Here is a 21,740-nt window from a genome sequence, read left to right on the forward strand (position 1 = left end):
GGATGCTCCCTGCATTGGAGGAAACCAGCTGACACACTTGGTTTCAGTGGAAGTGCCTGAGGGAAGCGCATGGAACTTGTGCTGAGTGCTGGCTCTGTATTGAATTTGTGGAAGGGAAGACACCAAGGCGGAGGAATTAGAAGTTATAAGACTATAATACTTCTTCACAGCAGAAGTGACCTGGGAGTGTTTTATAACCATTATCTAGTTTCAGTTACGTATTAAAAGCTTTTCAGCTTCCCAGTAGCAAAGTATCAGTTTACCTGTTACTTGCCATTATAGATGTTTGCTGACAGTGGGGATGACAGGGAGGAAGGCCACTCGCTGACTCTGATAGCTCAAACACGTTATTTAGTGAGGTCCTGATCTTGCAGCCATTAAAAGCAATGGGAGGTATTGAATTAAAGGTAACCCATGGGTGACCTGCTTTCTCAAGAGGTATAAATATTGATAAGATTAGAATAAATATAATTTTTAAAATTATTTTGGAAGGAAAGGTGGAAGGAGGGGCAAGATTTCAGCCTGGTAAATAAAACTAATTAAAAAATAGTAGAAACAGCCTGCTGCTTGTCCACAGGATAGCTGGTGTAAGGGTCAGCAGCAATGTCAGCTGCCCTATTTGCCTCAGTATTATACTTCCTTTCCAGGTGATGAGAATATAGTCAGCCTCTAATGGAATTTGGTCCTCAGCCTTTGGCTCCCCTGAGCCTGCCAGCATGAGTGACAGTGATCAGGTTTAGCCATGCTGATACTTGTGTGGAATAGGAGCAAACCCATGTTTGATGGTAGTGATGTTCAATAGCAATGACATTGTATGAACTGTCTGGCATTCATTGCACATACAGAATCATGTATGACTGTAGGTAGTACTTGTAACAGCAGATTTTACTGAACCCAGTAGTGAGTGGTGTTTTTAATTAAGTGCAAAGTTCAAGCTGCTCTCACAAACTTCTGATAGAAACACAGTTTTGTTCAGAATTTGAGATATATCATCAAACTTATGTTAATGTTTTACCTGACTCATTACCTCAGGGTACAATTCATCATTTGGCACAACATAAAAATATTTTGAGTATGGACATGTTCCTTTAATTATAGAGGGAATGTACCTGTATATTTGTATTTATATGCTCTGTATATTATGTGTTACTTATACATATATGTCATTTAAGTTGCTCAAGGATGTTACTTTTCTGTAGGCAGAAAGTCCTTCAGAAAACCTGAGAAAAGCATAGAGAAACAAGCTATCAGTGAGTGTCTGATGTGCAGTGCAGTAATTCTCAGAGATAGGATGAACAAAGCCCTGAATGACTCACTGAATGACTAACAAAAGTAACAACTTCTGTGTGCTTTTAGGCAGTGTCTGTGATGGGATCCACTTCCATGGTCAGGAGGTGTAAAATGATGGGTGCCTAGGAGAGTGTCTCCACTATGCTAATCTCTTGAACCTACAGTCTTCTAGGATGAGCTATTCAGAACAAATATTACTCTTTTTCCATAACTGGGATGAGGTTTCTTCTCATATCTGATAATCTTTAGTAAGCTGCTGTTCCTTCTCTCCCTCCTTGAGTGTCTTCAGCTGAGATGTGCCATGGTTTTTGTTTCAGATACTTGGCTGTCTTGGGAGTATCCCACCCCTTTAGAGTGATTAGAGTTAGTAGGGACCTGCTGATTCTCATCCCTCTGTGCTTCCCACCCGGCAGAACCCAGACCTGCACTTAGCCTGAAGACAACTGCCAGGAAAACAGGCAAATTCTTCAGTTAGAGATAAACTTGAAAGAAGTGAGGGCTGCTTAGGTTTGATCTTTGGTGTGTTGCGAATTCAAAGAACAGGAGGTGCATTGCTCTCAATTAGACTCACATATGAATTCGAAAATCTCCTGCCTGTGGTAAGTGATGAGTTAACTGGCCTTCATCTGGGGCAAGAGTTAACTCTTGAGTTAACTGGCCTTCATCTGGGGCAAGAGTTAACTCTTGAGTTAACTGGCCTTCATCTGAGGCAAGCTGCAGCTTGAATATCACTGAAGACTGAGTTGATACTGTAGAGATTTAGCTCTCAGCCCACTCATGCACTAGAATTTGCCAGTACCTTCCCATCTTACGGAGGTTTTATCCCTCATCCACTGGCTGAGAGCTGTTTACAGGTGCCAGAACACCCTGTGTTTCAGTGCCAAGTCCTACACTGTATTTTATTTTCCATACCTGGGCTCAGTACTGCAGCTCTACCCTTGTGCTTGCTCAGCGGGCGAGCAGTGGGTGGGGAAGGCAGCTCCCTCCCTCACCTGAGGGCTCCTTGGCCAAAGCTGAGCCTGAAGGGTTATTTTACCATGCCCATACAGCTGTGCTGTAGCACCAGCAGAGCTTATTTTTTGAAGTCTGCATCCACAGATCCTCCATACTCTGGATCACTAGTAGTGCCCACAGACTGGCTGTTGATGCCAGGGGAAGCCTCTGGGAAAAACCCACCACCTCAGTGAGCCCCATTTGTTCATCCCATCTGAGTGGTGGCTCTCCAGCATTGTTGAACAGAGCTTGTGTGCCTGGCTGTAATCCAGATGAAGCTGTGGGCAGCTGAGGGTCTTGAGGATGCTGTGGATGTGGGACTGTTGCCAGCTCAGGTAGACTTGGAATGAAGCTGTTCACAACAGAGAAACAGATCCTATCTGCACTTGCTAGGGACTTAGGATAAAGTGGAAGGAAGAGCAGGGTCATGAAGGAAAAGTCAGAAAGAAAAAAGCAATCCCAGGCCAGGCCAGGGTTTCATATGATGCTGTTCTTGTAGCTACGATGTTCAGAATTGTTCCAGGCAATATGATGGTCAGAAAGAGGAACATCATATGGAAGTCCTGTGAATATAGGTGTCCAAAGAGGCATAAATTAAGAGCATACCTGAAGATAAAATCTGTCAATGCTCTTAATGTTAAAACAAAAGGCATCTGCCAGTCTGTTTTGAACCACCCACCTTCACTCCATGTACACTCTTCATCTCTATGTGAAATTTTTGTCATGCCCAAGTGTACTGGGTTTGGCTGGGGTAAAGTTAACTCTCTTTACAGTAGCTAACATGGGCTGTGTTTCGTATTTGTGCTGAAAGCACTGTTGGTAACACAGGGACATTTGAGTTGCTGCTGAGCAGGGCTTACACAGAGTCAAGGACTTCTCTACTCCTCAGACTGCCCCACCAGTGAGGAGGCTGGCAGTGCACAAGGAGTTGGGAGGGGACAGGCAGGACAGCTGACCACAGGGGTACCCCATGCCATATGATTGAAGAGAAGAAGGAGGCAGGAGGGATGTTCACAGTAATGACATTTGTTTTCCCAAGTCACCATTATGTGTGATGGAGGCCTGCTTTCCTGAAGATGGCTGAACACCTTCCTGCCCATGGGAAGTGATGAATGAATTCCTTGTTTTGCTTTGCATGTATGCACAGCCTTTGCTTTACCTATTAAACTGTCTTTATCTCAACCCAGAAACTTTCTCACTTTTACCCTTCTGATTCTCTTCCCCGTCCTTTTGTGGGGAAAGAGAGAGAGCAGCTGTGTGGGGCTTAGCAGATAAAGACTTTCTATAATACCTCTTTAAGGAGGAAAGACCTTGAGATAAAAGATTGCAATGTTTAGGTGGCAAGTTTGGATATGTAAAGGGAAGGTTATTGGGTTTGGAGTTTGCTGAGTTTTTGCATTTCTCGGGAGCCGAGGATGCATCCCCTCATTTTCTAAATTAAGCAGAATAATCAACCAGTTGCAAAGTACAGTCCTGTACAACCCCTGTATTTGTTATACTCCTACACATGTTATGTCTGCCACTTGTTGGCAGAATTATCTTCAGGATTATCTTTATAGCAAATCTCTGACAATCATCACTGCCTTTGTTTTACTAGAGCCTCTGTTTTGATTCTGGGAGCTTGTGTTGCAGAACTGCCTAACAGTGGACAACTTGAACAACTTGAGGATGTGTACGCAAAGCTTTTCTTTTAAAAACTTGGGTCCACTCCTGTTCTCCCACCCAGGAGCCAGCTGAGACCAAGTTTCATGCAGCCACCCATCACCAAGGAGGGGGTGACACAGTCATACCCCAAAAATCAAGATCTGCAGGGCTGTGTGTTGTAGTCATGGGCAGCAGAAGCTTGGCGGCCACTTGCAATCTCCTGCCATGGGCAGGCAGGATGTGCCTTTTTATCCGAGGGCATAAACACAAGTGGCAGGGCAGTCCCAGGCAGTGGGAGTGGGGCAGCTCTTTGTTAGAGAGGTTAATATAGCAGTTTGTTTTGAATAGGATGAGTGCAGCAACCTCTGACAGTCTGCTGCTCAGACAAGCACAGACCCTGCTGCCTCTGGCACAAGGGATGCCTTTGGAGCTGACAGATAGGTTATCTCGTTTCCTTCTGAAAACACAGACCTTCTTTGATGATGGCAAATTTGCCTGTTATGGAAATATATTCCCTATCCAGGACTGACAATTGATTTTGCCACTTTGCCTTGGGAAAAGAAAAAAAGGCAGAGTGCCTTTCACTACAACATTGTAGTGAAACTCAGACTGTGACAATTGTGCCAAAACACAAGGATGGCACTAGTTACTTCTTTCTTTCCTGTAAAGGGAACCAATCCTTGTTAGAAATTCTGAGTTCTCAGGACTCTGTTGCCCGAGGACCAACAGGCAGCATCATGCTCAGCACAGGCTTCCCTGTGCCACCCCACTCCCACCTTGTTGTGAGCATTCCAGCACAAACACCTTGTTTGCTCAGCTCTTGGTCTCCCTGCTGAGCCTGCCAAGGAGGCTGCCAGCGCTGCGGGTGATTTATGAGGCAGGCACATGCCTGCAGCTGAATAGGGATTGCCAGATCCTTGGAGAAAAGCCACATAGCTGCCACCAGCTAGGCATAACTTTGGTCATTGGACCCTGGGTGAAAGACACTGCCCTCACAGTATCCAGGACACCACCCAGTATCGTTTGCTTCTTAATCTGAATGGTCAGGAAAAGTGGTTGGCAATTAAATTCTTAGATGGGTATTTGGTATTACCCCTTGTGTTGGGGGGCATCTCTCACACTGGAGCAGGATTGCCCAGCTGAGTGCTGAGTAGACCCCAGCAGAAGTCAAATAACTGGAAAAACAATTAGCAATAATGATTGGGTATGACTTATGCAAATGTCTATCACTGGTGACATCTGAGCAGATGTAACTGTGATCTGAGGGAGAATTTTTGAAGTTAATCCTTGTGGTGGCTTCCAGACTAATTTGTTAAGGGATTGAGGGAGATTTTCTAAATAAACAATGCAGTTGTTGAAGATTATGGTAATGCCACTGTTGATCAGATGTGGGCATTGCCAGAGTTTGGATTTTGCTGGCTCAGATTGACTTGATGTGTTTACAGCATTTGTGATTGACACAGACCTGCTCCAGCATTGCTTGGCATTGTCTGATAAAGAAAAATGCAGAACAGTAATTGCCATGTCAAGCAAACTGTGGAGGTGGGGAGGTACTGAAATACTGAAAATGTTATTCAATTAGGAGCAACCTACTTCTCTGGGCATATTTTTCCAGAAAGAAATATAATTTTGTGGCATTTCAAAACCTAAATTCATACTATTTCTAAGAAATGCGAATATATCTTTTAAAGGCTCTTTTAAGTGTGCAAGGCAGAAAGTGCATGACAATGTAATGCTTCCTCTTAAAAGAAACCATGTATTCTTACATAAGATTTAACTATATTTCTTCCAATTTTATCATTTCCTTATCGCCCATCTTATTGTGAATTGTTTAATAGCAGAAGGTAGAGCAGGGTCTGGAGGTCAGTGGTGTTACAGCAAGGAGAAGGTGGTGGAGGGTGCTAACTTCCAGCAGAGCATAGATGGTACACCTCACCAGATCATCAATTTGTGCTGGATGCCTTTCCTTCTACGGCATTTTCATGGGATCAAAAGTTCTGCCATGGCTTATGCACAGGGAAGCTTGCAGGACACAAAACCACAGGGAGCATAACCACAGTCAATTCTTTAGCTCAAGTCTTTGAGGACTTAGCTGTACTTACCCATGTAACTGGAGGGCCTGTTCTTCACAGGTTAAGTTAACAGGGTTTCTTCAGCTTTACAAGAAAAAAAGCATTTCTGATGTAAAAGTCACTTTCTTTCCTAGCCACAACCAAAGTTTTAAGCAGCATCCTGAGAGACATTCAAGTTTAATTTATTTCTCAGCTCAAGAGAGTAAGGAAATTTGACTGGAATACCAAGGTGGTTAGCCAGAAGCAGGTTATGACAGTTTTTTCACAATCTTCTTACAAACAGAAGTTACTGTATCAGCAAATTATTGTGCTTTTTGGTGGGTAGGCTTGTATACTGGTGAAAGATGTGGTAGGTAGTGCTGCTCTCATGTACAATATGAGAGTATGAGGAATTTGTAGCTATGCATTTGTATTACTTATCTGTACTATGTATTTTTGGTGCTACTGGGTATGGCCATTTAAAAAAAACCTAGCAATTAAAATTACAAGCAGCAAAAGGAAGGAAAGAAATTAGATTTTTCATTACTGAATGCATTCTGCATTTTACATTTAAAGTTAGGAATGTTGTTCTAGTCAAACACATAAAATATGTTCTTCATGTCTGAATGCAAAAGATGTCATTTCCCACATGCTCAGAAGTCAATTTTTAAAACGCCATGAGAAAAGGTAATCTCAGAAAAAGTAGTTCCGTTTATGAGTCATTTCCTGGCTTTATGGCTCGTGATTCAGACACTCACATCCTTGCTGATGTCAAATTCATCCTCTTCCACCCAAATCCAGAGGATCATCAATGAAAGTCCTCCTCTAGGTAAGACCATAGATTTGCTATATAGAAACTGAATCTTGACAGATTCTGATTAGAGTTAATATATCTACCCACCATTCTGATGTTCTTACTGTCCCTTGAAATCTTTAAATCAAGTCAGTATTTCCCTTTCTAAAGGAACATTTTTGCTTGGGTGCAAGTGGTCTTGTTGAGCAGGACTCACTGGGTTATGTTCTGCAGTTGTATAAAGCATAAGACTGATTAGATGAGAACATGAGTCCCATCAATTCAAAAAACACAACAGAATCCTGTGAAAACCTGTCTGGAGTTCCAGCCTGCTGTAGTATTGCAGGTGGAAAGCTTAGAGAGAACAGAAATGTTGCTGTACAATTGCCCTGTTCTTGAACACTTCCACAGCATCTACCACTCCCTTAGTGGGACTTTGGTCTGGCCTATGGCAACCATTTACATTCCTAACATCTCCTGAAAAGCACTGGAGGGCTGCCTGGCTAATATTTACTTTTTCTTGCTCTGGCTGGTTGTGGAGCCCCTGCAGGTGTTAGTGGGTGTAAAGGGGTGGGGGGTGGGCAGCTGATCTGCCCTTGTGGAACAAAGATATGTGAGCCTGGACTTTAAAAGCCCCTCCCTGCAATTCCACCGATATTTATTCATGTGGATTTCAATTAGTAATTGTTTTTGTTGGTGTTTTGTTTGCCTTTTTTTTTTCTGGTAGAGGGTAAGTGTGAAGTGATTGATATCTGGGAAAGGAAATCAGGATTTGGCTGTGGAGCGACATTCCATTGTCTTGACACAAAATAACAAATAACTCACCTATAAATCTGTGTCTCGGGAAATTAAAGTGTAAAGCAGTGAAAGTCATTCGGAGGTCATTGAGATGTAAAGTGTGACCCGCTCCCCAGCACTGAGTAGCTCAGCTCTCAGTGACAGCTTTGAGAAATCTCTCCGGCGACCAGGGAAGGGAGGGAAAGTACCCAGTGCCTGGCTTGTTCTCTCCCCTGCCTGCTTTTGGACCTGTTGCTCTCACAGAGTTTGCAAACATCACCTGAAAACACTAGTTGTTGTGGTGGTGATTTTTATGCAAACACAAACAGTAACTTTTCAGAAAAAATCCCACAAATCAGTGTGGTACTGTAATTTACTACACGAGGGACACAGTAAGGGACCGTGTCTTGGCAAAACCAGCCTGAGTCCCTCCTCCTATGGAAGCCTCATCCTTGGCAAGGCTGTTCAGTTCTTGCTCTTCTCACATCACCTAGGTTTTAAAGGCTTAACTTGTGCACCCATCTAGGGTGTGCACCCCACACCTGAAGTGGGTGTCAGCTGTGTGGCTTTTCCTCCTGTTGTGGGGCTCTCAGGTCATCCTGGGGAACCTGACACCCAGCAATGCTCTTTGAGCCCAGTTTGCTCAAGCCACTTGACACCTCTGCACTGCAAAAATCCAAAGACATTTAGTGGCACTTCCCAAAATGGTGATTTTTGGCTCCTCCTGAAGGCTAAGGAGATGTAAGGGACCTCCATGAGACTCTGAGGCACAATCTGAATGGTCCTTGACTCACCCTAAGGCCCTGAGGACAGCGCTTGAAGGTTGTGCTGTGCAGCCCAGCCTGGCAAGGCCTTGCTCAAAACCAGCACTCTGCTGGCTTTCATTGGAATGGCACCTCAGGAATTTGGTGTGAGTTCTTTGAAGTGCACTGTTATCTCCATTAAATCGTGTAGTAAATTACAGTAGCTCATTGACTTGCAGTAACTTTTCAGGTATTTTGTATCTGTCTGTGTAGTGAGAGGAAGCAGCACTTGGCAGTTACCTGGCCTTGCAGAAATCTCTGTGTGCCAGGAGACCCTCACACAGATCCAGCCTTGGGGGCAGGGAGGGAGCCCAGAGAAGTGTGGGATTCCTGGATTTTATAGGCTGAAATGTGACTCCATTACCCACACTAAGCAGCAGTTTGCTTGGCTTGACAGGGATTTGTCCAGGAAGGAGTTAGTTGCTGTGGATATGTGTCACAGGTATTTCTCGGACTTTGAGAGAAGCAACATTGACATCCTGGATGCAAAAATATGTCGTAGAATTTACAAGATTTAAATAAAGCCAAAAATATTTGAGAATGGTTCTTTGGCAGGTAGATAGGGACAAATGGCAAAGAGAGAAGGATTTGCTGAACTGGGAGAGGACAGCAGGGGAAGGAGAACAAGGGGGCTCTCCCAGTGTCAATGGATGTGTTCTTCTTTCCCAGTTCTCCAAGGGGGCTGGAGAACATCCTTGGAAACAGCAAAATAGGCAGAAAACGGGTTCAGAGGGCAAGAGAGGTCAGGGAGAAGGGACACCAGCCACAGGGGGAGATCACAGCGAGGAGAGGGCTGCAGAGGAAGGACAAGGGCACCCGCAGCAGCAGAGCTCTGTGGTGAGTGCTGTCTCCCACATGGAAAACTGAATGCTGTCTTGAGGAGAGGATGGTCCCTTGACAGCCAAAACAGGTCTGTCTTGCTGTGTCATTGATTCAGCATCAAAGAGCTGAGAAGCATCTGAGAAGACACATTTGAGGATAAAATTTCCATTTGCAGACAGGGAAAACTCATCTTCCCATCAGCACTGCAGCAGCCCTTGCCAAAATTAGTCAAAACTAAGAATATACCCTTTGCAATAGCTGGATGATATTTGTGAAGATACTGGTCATGCTGTAGAGGCAAGGAGCATATCTGGATGCCATGCCTGTGTAACCACTGCTTTTCACAGCCCTCCTGTGCCTTTGCCACATGTTGTGACAGGAGGGGCTGCCTCTCATCTCTGCCCCAGCACTGGAAGAGCAGCAGCCATTCTGGCAGTGCCATTCATTAGTGCCAGGTCTCATAGCTGTGCTGAAAGCCTCCTGCTTTGAATATCAAAGTTTAGCCTCTGGATACAGCCCTAAAAGAGATAACGAATCTGGCCAGTAAAACTTGCTCGACTTTGTGGGCCAGCCCAGATCCTGATGATTGGTGTTGCAGGGCGTTTCTCTAGGAAAAGGAACTGGTCTGGTGGCTTTTCAGGATTTGCATTTTTTACTCACTGATGGGAAGCTCTTTGGTTTTCCTTTTCACTGTCACAGCCTCTCGTGTTTCTGCACAGACTTGAGCCAAATTTGTATAAAGAAATGAATGCCATTAAAATATTCAGTGAATAAAGGGGATACATACATCAAAGGCATAAGGGGGTTATGTGAAATGACTTGTCCTGCCTTTCCCTGGTGACTAATCAGGATCTGTTCTTCGCACCGCCTATTTTAAAGGTGCTCTGGAAATCTGTAAGAGGAAACTCTAGAAAACAAAGATTAACTTTAGTGGTTTCTGTAATCTGGCCTAATTTGGAGTTTCCTGATTGATCAGCGGTCTGCAAGCCCATGCTAAGCTCCTCTGGCATTTCCCAGTCTCTCCTCCCAGGACTGTAAGCAATGTGCCTCCCCTGTTTATTTTTTCCTGTTTATTTATTTATTTTCCTTGCCGGCAGGGGGGCTGGGCTCCGGCGGCTTGTCCGGGGAGAGCGGCGCTGCCATGGGCCCTTAATGAGGTTTTTGCCCACTGGAGCATCACAGCCCGGCCTGGGAATGGCGGGGGTCCCTCCCTTCCCTTCCCTCCCGGGGCCGGCGGGTTAACGAAGCGCCGGGCGGCCTAATGAGCCTCGGGGAGCCGGGCAGGGGGACAGAGCAGCCTCCAGCAGGACCAGCCACAGCTGCTCCACTTTTCCCCATTGTTACTGTAGCTGGAAGCTTTAAAAAAGCCCCAAAAAGGTATGAGTATAAGGCGTTTTCCACCCAGCACTTTTGGGGGTGGTGGGGTCTGAACCAGCACGTTAACAATGAAGAGGAGAGTGTTAAAAAAAATAAGTAGGAAACAGATTCTTTTTAACCTTTAACCACTCCAAACAGCCAATAAATCATTAGCTACTAATTAACAAAAACAGAAGGGTAACTTACTGTCTGGTAAGCAGACTCTTGGAGTCACTGAAAGGCTGGCACTGACTTCAGCATGGCTTTTTTTCTTACACATTTGCACTTATTAAAAAGACAAACAAGCCAAGCTCTGAACATTAAGCTATGCCATGCAAAACATTTTGCTAAAAGATTGACTTTCTAAAATAAATATATTTTAAATGTGTACAGTGAGCTGAGCAAATGCAGAATTCACAATATGCAACATCTGACCCCCAAGAAAATAGGTCTCCTCCTGGTGCCAAGTGTGACAACGTAGGTTGTGTCTCCTCTGCAAGCAATACTGGTTTGCATTTTCTAACTCTTGGCCATACTTACAGTCTGCTGCTGAATCATCTCCTCAGCTCCTTCAAAAGACTCAATGAGGTGGCTAAAAGCAGGCGGAAAACCTCCTGGCCAAGGTCTGGGCTGGAGAGCACAGCTTTCAGGCTGAGCCCAGGGAATATCCCTGTTATGTTGGAACACTCTCTGATGGCTGATCAAAACCACTCTCCCTCTGCCTATCTGTGAGAAAAGTCAAGTGGCACGTTTTTATCTAGGCATGGAAGTTAGAAAAAAGTTTTCTGGTGGAGGAAATGTTTGTGAGACCTCTGGAACAGGCTATTATCTTGCAGATTATCTAATAAAAGGGTGAGATTCGGGAATCTGAGTGTCACCACTGCTGCTGATTTACTAAGCAAACATTCGGACTTTGCAGTATTACTATTACATGTACAGACACTATCTAGTCTGGTTTAATTTAAAACAAGTCTGCCAAAGATTGGACTACTTGCTTAAAGCTCTCCAACAATTTTGCATCCTGACGTGGAAACAGTAGGAATATGATCTAAAATCCAAGGGTTAAGTGTTTAGGACAAGGGCTCCCATTGTCTGTTGATCTGTATGTCTTTTCCATTCACTGTGCATCGTTACACCAGCTGTGTCTTTAATAAGTAACTGTGTGGGCTCTCAGAGTTTAAATATTTACTTAAACATAATAGAGAATCCAAATGAAACTGAGATACATGAGAATATCCACGTCTGATGTTCTAAGTGGAATCAGAGTGGATTTGTGCAGTAGATTTGCAAACTATAAACAGATGTGTTTTGATGACTTTCTCTCCTCTGTCTGGTCTCCGCTTACAAAGCACAAGTTCACAGATTAAGCTGCTCAGAGTTTTTCACCTGGGAGAAGCTACATGTCTTTTTTGCTGTTGAATTTATAGGGAGAAGTCCAAACATTGGTCTGTAACTGAGTTTCACAAAAATCAGATTTGGCATTGTTAGTCAAATACCTGCACAGTGGTGTTCTCTTACTGCAACCTGAAGAAGTCACTACAGGTGGCCAAAGGGAAATCCATACCCCATTGCAGCTCAAGAAGGTCACTCCTCCAGGTCACTGCTGAGGACAGTAGATGAGTCTCACTGTTAGCTCTGCTATGGTCAGAAATGGAGCTGCAATTTTCAAAAGACTAGGAGGCTGTCATTCCTGTAGTCACATTTTGCCTGTGACTCTCCCTGGGCAGGGGTGAATGTAATGTGTTAGACATGAGATGGGAGATTGTCACTCATAGATCAGAACCACTGATCTTCATGAAAGCTCAGTGAGGCAAAGTTTCATTACATTGTTTACAGTTTCAGGTACTAATTGCCATTATTTGAGGAACATAAATATGGTTCATCTTGCTTTACAGATAGAGAAAAAGGTAGAGGACTTATGCTGTCACATGTGGATCCTGAGACAGGACTGTTTCTTTCTCTTCTCCAAGCAACTCTATATGTGACTATAACATAAAAACATAAAATCAGTATAACAAAATTAATTTCACTATGGGATGCAGAGAATATTTGAAGAATCATCATGTGGTGGTGATAAAACACCACAATGCTCGGTGCTGCTTTTTTTTCCTTTCATCTGAGTCCCAGAATAATCCACTTCTTTCATAGTTTGTTTAAGGGAGACCAGGTTTTCTCTCTGGCACTTTTTGGTACCTCTTCTTGCTACACAGTGTTACAGCATGTGGTCTTTGAAATTTGAATCCCAGCTTCTTTCTGGAGAAGCACTAACTGAGAAGGCAGCCTTTAGGGTTAGGCAACGAAAGGTAAATTTTCGGCTTCATGAGCAGGAACTCAGTTACATGACTTGCATTACTATTAATGGGGGTCATGCTGGTAAATTCCTGTACACCACACTGCACATTTACTCATGAGTGCAGAATTGGCACAGCTAATGAAACTTGCCTTTCGGGTAGCATGTGTTTCAGGAGATGGGTCTGACAGGCAGAAAGGACTGCTAAGTACCCAGATGAAAGTCTGGCTTTTAACTCCTTGAACATATTTCCAGAAAATAATAGTGTGAATTAATGCTGGTTAGTGTTAGCTGTTCCTACTGTTAGGGATCAGTCTTGCTCCAGTAGGATTTCATTGAGGTGAAGATCATGCCTGAAATGTGAATGTGTGTGCTGTCATTTAGTGTTGACAATTTGCTTTCTGGTGCATTTTCCAAGTACTACTTACTCTTACTTATTTTTTTTCAAACATAGGCCGGTCCTCTGCTAACACCAGCTTCTATAATCATAAACAAATAAAGTGTTTTTTCACCCTTGCTACTTTCCTAAAGATGATCTCTCCTATGGCTGAGATGACTGGTGATTACCAGCCTACATTACTCATGGGCATCTTATACCCCTTTATTCTTGTACTGTGTCCGTTGCAGTGACAGCCTCTTATTTCCAAAACTCTCCTCCAGGCTTTACTTTGCTAGGCTAAACATGCCAAGTCCATTTTGCCTGTTTGATAGGGTAAACTTGGCACTGCTCTGGCTGCTGTTCTGTGCACCTGCTGTAATTGGAAAGTATTTTTAGTAAATGAAAACAAAACTGCCCAAGCATTCTATCCTGTTCAGTGTCATGAAACTTTCCTCATATGCATCTGTGCAGCAGCCCAGTGTTGTATTCCCTTTTTAACCTTTTAATCTCACCATGGTTCCTCATTGTTCTGTAGTTAATTAGTAGGGTTGCTTTATTATTTTTCATCATTTAGTGCTCAGAGTCTGCAATAGGAATTGTTGTCATCAGATCCCATGTTTCATGTTGTGGGATTAATTCTCTTTCTTGCATGCAACTATTCAAAGTGATTTTTTAATGATACTTGAAATATCCTTTGCATCACCAGTAACCTATATTTAACAATAATCTAAGTATTTAATGAATAAAATCTGTTCCATGATTCATTGCTGAAGGAGCTCCTAACTTGGGTTTTTGCTGATAAAGTATTTTATTTATTTCCCATTATATCAATTATAGAGTATTCTGTATGTTAGCTGTTGAGAAGATGAGTATTGTGTGGTACTTGTCAAATATTTTGTGTTTGTACTTTGTTAAATCAGTCAGAAAATCTCTCTTTCTTTTCCCAGTAACATATTATTGCTTTTTGGGAAAGGCCTGTCAAGTTCTGTCAAATGAGCCTTTTAATATGGTCAGAAAATTACCTTGCGTTTGAAATAAGTATGGTTTGAACTGCCAGTTGATTTCATTCACTGGAATATTCCCTTTGTTCATGGTTCTGTGTGGCCATCAGAGCCAAAGAGATGCCAGAGATCTGTACTGCAATGAACAGTCAACATCTAGAGAAACACTTTTCAGTGTCTATGTTAAATAAAAGTAGAAAAAAATCAATTTGCTACTGCAGCTAGTGACTGTGAAGGAGCAGCTGCGAAGTGCTGAGTCTCATCAGGTTGCAGTCATGATTAACATTGGGCAGATCCCCCCTGCTGAGGGAATAAATACCCTGCCTTTGTCAAGGCTCCCATGTAAGAAACAATGGATTATTTCAGTGAAGCACAAGAACATAAATGTTAATCGAATCACTCCCCCAAATGAATAGAAGTAGCACCCAGAATGCAAACATTTTAATTTTGGAAGGGAAGGTCTGCCGTTGGTTCATTTTCCATGTTTTTTTTTCATATACTTTGAAAAGCTGCTCACTAACATTGCCATCAGTGCATACAATAACATTTTCAGCACTTCAAATACGTATGTTTCCTGTCTTTCCAAGCTAGGCAGTGGCAAAGTCCAGGGAGTATCGGAAAAAATAAAATCTGCCTTAATAAAATCACTAAAGAGAGGTCAAAACCTTATACTGAATAACTGCCAAACTATGTGATCACATTAGTTCTTGGTAGAGGAAATGGAAAATACTTTCCAACTGGAATTGACACCAGGAAACATATTTTAAAAATGTTTTTTATACATGGGGATAATTACCCTTAAAAATAAATCTGTCTCTATACAGATGATGAAAGTGGCTGGAAGTATTTTAACAAATTTATGTGTATGTAAGTGAAACAGAAAGAAGTAATTTATCCTCTTACTGCTTCCTTGTTTGCTGTTCAAATAAGGAATTTCAGAACGCAGTCAAGCAGAACGTGTTTTAAAGCAAGTGTACAACAAGCTACAGATGCCCAGCCATCTTCACTTTCATATGGATACAGCTATTGTTGATAAACACATCCAATAAATATGTTTTGACTTACAGTGTATGTGGTCAGATCCTGCTGACTCCATTCCTGTGGAGCGTCCCTTTGCAAAGTCAGTAGGGTTCATCTCAGTGCTTCTCTTGTACCCACAGTGTCCTCAGAGATCTTGCACCAGTGGTAGATGAGGACCCCTCAGCTCTATATGAACACCAAACATGGAAACAGTTTTCTTACAGGATTTGCTAGTTCTTCACTGAGGCTGCTATGCTGCTGTTTATACATGCACCCTTTTTTAACAGTCGCAATGTACTTCTCCACTGGACAAATCTGTCTCTTGAGTTTCTGCACAGAAAACATCATCTTCTGTCAGTCACTCTGGGATACATCTCAACAGTGACAAAATTAGTGAAGATGAAGGATCTGTTTGTGGTGGAAGCACAGAAGTTTGATGGCTGGTGTTGAATTCCTGGTGGCCCCATAGGAGAGCCTGTCTGTTGTGATCACTGAATTTCCCCACTCAGTAGGTGCTGAAGTGGGGAGAACAATAACTGACAACAGGTGATTGGCAGAGTGAGCCAGTAACAGTGGAAGTGTGAAGCTGAGTGTGATAATTCTAGTTTTGTGGCTCATGTTCACCAGGGCACATTGTGACTGGGCAAGCAGGAGTTTCCTACTGCCTGGGAGTAGCAGAGGTGAGGAGAAGCCAGGGCCTTTATTGCTGCTCTAAAATACACTTTCTTTCCATCTTCCATGCTGCACTTGCAGTGTCAGTCTGTATGCCTGCACCAGAGCAATCCATTATTCTTGTTGTCCAGCTCCACTGGTCATTGGTCTCTATTCTCCTGTAACTAGAAACTGGGGGCTTCTCGGCTGACCCAGCAATGGGCAATGGTTTTTCATGCACTCCATCTTGTAGCTGGAACAAGCAGGTTTCATCTAAGTTCCTTCTCAATCATCAGACAACCCCTCACTATGACTTTTATAGAGGCCTGAAGTCAGTTTCTGGTAGCCTTGACAGAGTATGCCCATCAGAGAAAATGTGATTTAAGCCTTTAATTTAAGCCTCAGTTGTAATAATACATTGTTTTGGGGTTTTCATTCCCTTGAAGTGAAAAGATGCAAAATGAGCATAATTTGTTAGACTTTACTATGCAAAAATGAGAAAACATCTGTTTGATGTGATTTGGGCCAAAGTGGTTCAGCTGTGGAAAAGACCAAAGCCACTTCTGACCACCCTGTGTATCATACTGGGCATGTGTGGACTCTCACTGAAGTCATCTGTCAGGGTTTTTCGTTGCCTAAATGTTGTAGAGCAACCTAACTTCTGCTGTTATATTTGCATCTTCTATTTTTGTCCTCTTTGGGGGTAGTAATAAGTATGTTGTTGAGCTGACTGAACCAGCATTTAAATGTTGTGTGTATGCACATATATAATGGGTATATGACGTGTGCCATTTACTTTTTGAAGCCAAACATTGGCCGATTAGGGATTCCCCATGGGCCCTCTGGAGAGAAGGTGGCTGTGGTGACTGTGGATGACTGTGACACAGCAGTGGCCGTGCGCTTCGGGAGCCTCATTGGAAACTACACCTGTGCTGCCCAGGGGACTCAGACTGGCTCAAAAAAGTAAGAATTCGCTATATTTGTGTCTTCCATTCATTCTCTTTTTCCAGTGGAGAGTCAACAGTATGCAATTAACCACTGAGCACTAAGTGATTAACCAGTAAATTGAAAAAACAGCTATGACATAACAAGAAAGAGTAACGAAGTTTAATTTGGGATAGGGAATTACTTCCATCATTTAAGTTAAGAGTCCTATCTTAAAAGAAGGGAGAAATAAAGGATATAAACAAAAAACCATTGAAAATCATTGGATATGAGAAAAGGTTTCCTGTGAAGAAAGAAAAAAAAAAATAGTACTTTTGAGTTTAAAGAAGAGGTGAACAGCAAGCAACATAGGAGGATATAAAGTAATGAGCGATAGCAGAGAGACCACTGAGACACACATGGTGCTCTAATGTCCCAAGAGAGGGGCACACTATAAAAACTGGGGCTAATCCAAATGACCAGATGATAACACTTTTCACACAATGTGGAGTCGTTTAGTGGAACCTACATCCACTAAATGTCATTAAGGCTAAGATCTTCAGAGGATTTTAAAGGGGTTGGCACTATATAATAATTAAATAATTATATAAAAATGTGCTGCTTCTCAACCTTGTGCTGAGCAGCATCAGCCAGTCCCTGCATGATTGGGGTCAGAAACAAGTGTCTTGTGGCTACACATTTTTCTCTAATTTTCATTTTCTTCTGCATACCAGCAACTGTTAGGGAGAGGTCACTGGATTCTATATGCACATGACAGCTCCTAAGTTAAAAGTGAGTGTTACTGGACAGTCTTTGATTACAAGCTCTGGAAATGCTCAGGTAGCAGAGGGAAGTACAGCTTAAACATGCTTGTGGAAGCAGTAAGATAAAGAACAACACAAACTCTTTGCAAGAAATTATGAGCATTTCTTTATTTCTTCAGATCTTTGGACCTAACTGGCCCTCTCCTCCTTGGTGGTGTCCCAAACTTGCCTGAGGATTTCCCAGTGCACAACAGGCAGTTCATCGGCTGCATGAGGAACCTCTCCATCGACAGCAAGCCCATCGACATGGCTGGTTTCATTGCCAACAATGGCACCATGCCAGGTATGGGCAGCCAGTGCCTCAAAGGCCACCACCAGAAAGGTTCTGCCACAGCTGTGCATGTGGCACAGCTTAGGGTGTCTAGGAGGCTGGCACTGAGAGGAGTTCCAGGAAAGGGACACAGGGTTCTGAAATGACCCCTGTCCCCCTGTTAGCACTGTTGAGGGCAAAGCAGCTATGGCACAGGGACTTCAGGCGTTGTATGGCATTGTGCTGCCACTGTGTCTCTGGCCAGACCTCATTTGTTTGAGCAAGGTGCAGTCCACACCTGTGCCAGGGAGGCATACAATAGCCCGTGGCACAGGGCACACTTCCAGGATTCAGCAGTACATGGGAAAGGACTCGGCTTGTTTAGACTTTCTGCGTTGCTGGAAGTTTCAGCCAGGAATTTACTCCTAAATTAACTTTTCATCTTCTATTTTTTAACTACCTATTAAATGTCATTTTGCTCTGAAAGCCAGTGGGATTAGTTCATGAAAAAGACAGCATTTACAATGACTTTTTAATAAATTGTGTTTGTTCTGTAAATACAATTCTGCAGTCCCCCAAATGTGAAACCTGCTTCATGGAGCAGCCTATTGGAGGTTCTGATTTGATTTCCAGTCCTTGGATCCCTGATCAGGATTAGTTCTGGTGATTAGGTATACAGAATGTTCTCATCATCCTAAAACTGGCACTTACACACAAAAATGGAAAGTCCCTTCTGTCCATGCTGCTGAAAGTCTGTGTAAGAGCTAAATTGCAGTTCTAAAGTATGTTGCATTAATTGTGGATTAAGGAGGGAGTCATAGCATATGCCATTGATAGACAGACTTGTCTTTATGCATTTGACACATGATCAGCTTACATAAACTTTTGCCATCCACATTTTGCTTCACTGACTTCGAAAATATTCTTAAAAAAAGCCAAAAAACCCAAACCTATAATAGTCATGACTTCTTTTTTACATAAAAACTCAAATACAGTAATTCGAAGCCTCTTTCTTATTAAAACCATACAAAGTAATGGTTTGTCCCATGTCCCAAATTTCATGTCTCGTGTCCTGAATTCCAGGCTGTGCAGCGCAGAGGAACTATTGTGAAACCAACTGGTGCCAGAATGGAGGCACGTGCATCAACAAGTGGAACACGTACATCTGTGAGTGCCCCGTGCGCTACGGAGGGAAAAACTGTGAGCAAGGTAGGCTGCAGAGAGCTCTCTGTGCATTGCCATGTGTGCACACTCCATTGCCTGTCATTGCCATCTCATGGCATGTATGTCCAGCTGGGATGCTTAAGGGTAACAGAAGATTGCAGTTGAGACTGTCACCCATTATCTATTTGAAATAATTTTAGACATCCCCTATATAGTAGATGACATATTGTCGTGAATAAGAGCAGCTTTCATTGATTTACTTACATAAGCAAAGCAGTTCCAAAGAACTTGGCTGTATTTAGTAATTTGTTTATAGTAAAAAATGTCTGATCCTAAGCCCCTTTAAATCAGTGGAAAGAATCCTGCTGACTTTACTGGGCTTTGACTCAAACTGGGGATGAATGTGCTGTTTTAATCACCACTTTTTTGGCAAGAAGGCATTCTGTGCTAAGTAAGAGCACTTTCAGTTTTACTGGATTTCTCTTTGATTGAACACAATGTGCATATATGTGTAAAACCTCATTAGTAAAGGATAAGGAAGGAGCAGCAGGTGAGTTTTATAGGGTGTGAAGAACTTGCAGTCAGTTTTTTCCCTAGAAGTGAGAAGTTGCCTGTGTGAGGAGTCCCATGAGGTTGATGCTGTAAGGTGGCTGCTCCTTTGGAGTCTTCCTGGATGCTCCCAGCAAAGAAGATGTGCTCCTACTAGGCCAAGTCTAGGTAGTGGCAATTTCTCTTTCCTTTCCTAAGAAGCAGCAATATTAACTTAAGAGGAGAGGACACATGGTTGAGTTTCTGTCTTGGAGATAAAGGTTTGCAGAGTGAAGAACAGGGAAAAGGAATGATGGAGACCTCTTCCTATGCTCCACCTCACACACACGGAGCTGCTATTATTGCCCCTAGTCTGGTACCTGCTTTCTGTAGCAGCTCCTCAAATATTTTGAGCTTCCCAGGTTTGTATGAAGATCCAATTTTTCCATGTGTCTCACGTCAAATACGTTGGTGAACTTCTTATGCTCTCTTCATGATTGGCTGTTCTCTGTGCTACAAACCCACTCTGATGTATCCTGAGAGGAGTGCCAGGGCCCAGCTATGGTGTGTACTGTACAGGTGTAAATAAGGAATACTGCTATCACGTGCAAATACTATCCTTCCCTCTGTTTTTCAGAAGGAAATTCAGAATTTGATCAAATGTTTGTTTTATTTACTATTTTCTTATCCCAAACTCAAGACCAATCCACAAAGTTTGGGATTTAGAAAATCATCTAAGAGCTGCCCTGTAGCTGTCCCTGGAAACTCATTTCAAATTCAGGTGATAGAGATGATGTCAGTTGCAGCAGCACTGCCTCCTGCCCATCCCAGCTGTCACCTCTGCCTCCAGCACTGTGCATTCCTGCTTGTCCCCTTTGTCTCTGCCCCCATGTTCTTGCTGATGCCTCAGTTTGTGGGGTTTTTCTGATACTTTGAAGGGCAGCAGGCTGCTTGGTTCTTTGATGATAGATGTGGGCCAGTTTCCCTGGAAAAATTGCAAGCCAAGAAAGAAATGGAATGTGACCAAGGATTTCAGGAGCCCAAAGTCAGGAGGAATCACAGATATGCTATACTCCTGTCTTTTAAATTGCTTATTTGAATGTTCAGCTATGATCCTAAGAGCATGAGCCATAATTAGGCAGCTATTTTTTAAAAAGTCTTAGATAGAATATTTGCATTTTTGAGTAGGAGTACTGCATTTCTTCAGTCCCTTTGGTCGTGCTGGTTCTGCTTCAGGCTAAGAGAGGATAAAGACTTTGGCAAGTTACCAATTAACCTTTTTTTTCATTTCTTGCTCTTCAAAAACTCTGGGATCTGGTCTGCACTAGTGAGGATGGGGTGTTTTACTTTCACCCCCCTCCCAGAACCTGTTAACTCACCTTCTGGCAGTTCCCATCTCCCTCTGCTGAAATATAGAAGGGAAATAAAATTAAGGAAAAATTAGTTTCGCCTTTATTTTAATATAATTTTTCGAAACTATTAGGTGTTGCAATTCTGTGAAGAAGCTCTAGCAGCTGTGTCATCCTCACTCTTGGATGACCACTGTCATTGCACATTGCACGAGCCTTGGGCTAAACACTGCAGGTCTGCACCTAAAAATAAGCTTCCACATGTCCAGCACCCTGCAGGTGACATTCAGTGGGATGTTGGCAGCGTGTTTCCCCAGGCCCTCTGTCTCCACAGGGAATGGCCCTCACATCTTCCTGCTGGCCTGTTAAATGTAGGACTCTCTTTAGAGTGATCAGATACAGTCAGTGCTTCCAAGTGACAAACCCTGGGCAGACAATTAATTAGTTTGTATCACTGCAGCACCGATGGCAGGGAGGTGCTGGGAAGCACGTAGAGAGGGGAGGTCAGGTCCCAGCTGGAGACAGTGGATGTGGCCAGCCCCTCCATGGACACTCCTGGTCCCAGGCATGAGGAAGGGCTGAGGGAAAGAGGGAGGTCAGAGGGGGCTGACAGATGGGGATTTCTATTTAACAGCAGGGGAAGGTGCACCCTGGCCCCAGGGAAGGGAGGGAAGTTGGGAGAAGGTGTGGGAAGGGAATGGTATTTGCAAGTACAGAAAGTCACCACCAGTGAGAAAAGGAAGAAGGTGGCTAATTGCCATGCCAGTCCAGTTCTCCCAGGAGCAAAGGCAAAATGCTTGCAGACAGCATTCCCAGCCTCCAGCAGGTGGG

At 43.2% G+C, this 21,740-nt stretch overlaps 1 protein-coding gene across 2 annotated transcripts in view; it reads left to right on the top strand.

The window, feature by feature from the left end:
* CELSR1 (cadherin EGF LAG seven-pass G-type receptor 1) overlaps nucleotides 1-21,740 on the top strand; it is a 162,567-nt gene that overhangs the window by 98,037 nt on the left and 42,790 nt on the right. For both annotated transcript variants that reach the window (XM_083859672.1, XM_083859671.1), the window contains exons 6-8: nucleotides 16,676-16,833; nucleotides 17,738-17,901; nucleotides 18,952-19,077. In XM_083859672.1, the coding sequence (XP_083715798.1) occupies nucleotides 16,676-16,833; nucleotides 17,738-17,901; nucleotides 18,952-19,077 (448 nt within the window). The remainder of the gene's footprint in view (nucleotides 1-16,675; nucleotides 16,834-17,737; nucleotides 17,902-18,951; nucleotides 19,078-21,740) is intronic.

This window comes from Zosterops lateralis, assembly GCF_965231275.1.
Source record: "Zosterops lateralis genome assembly, chromosome: 4".
Classification (NCBI taxonomy): Eukaryota; Metazoa; Chordata; class Aves; order Passeriformes; family Zosteropidae; genus Zosterops; species Zosterops lateralis.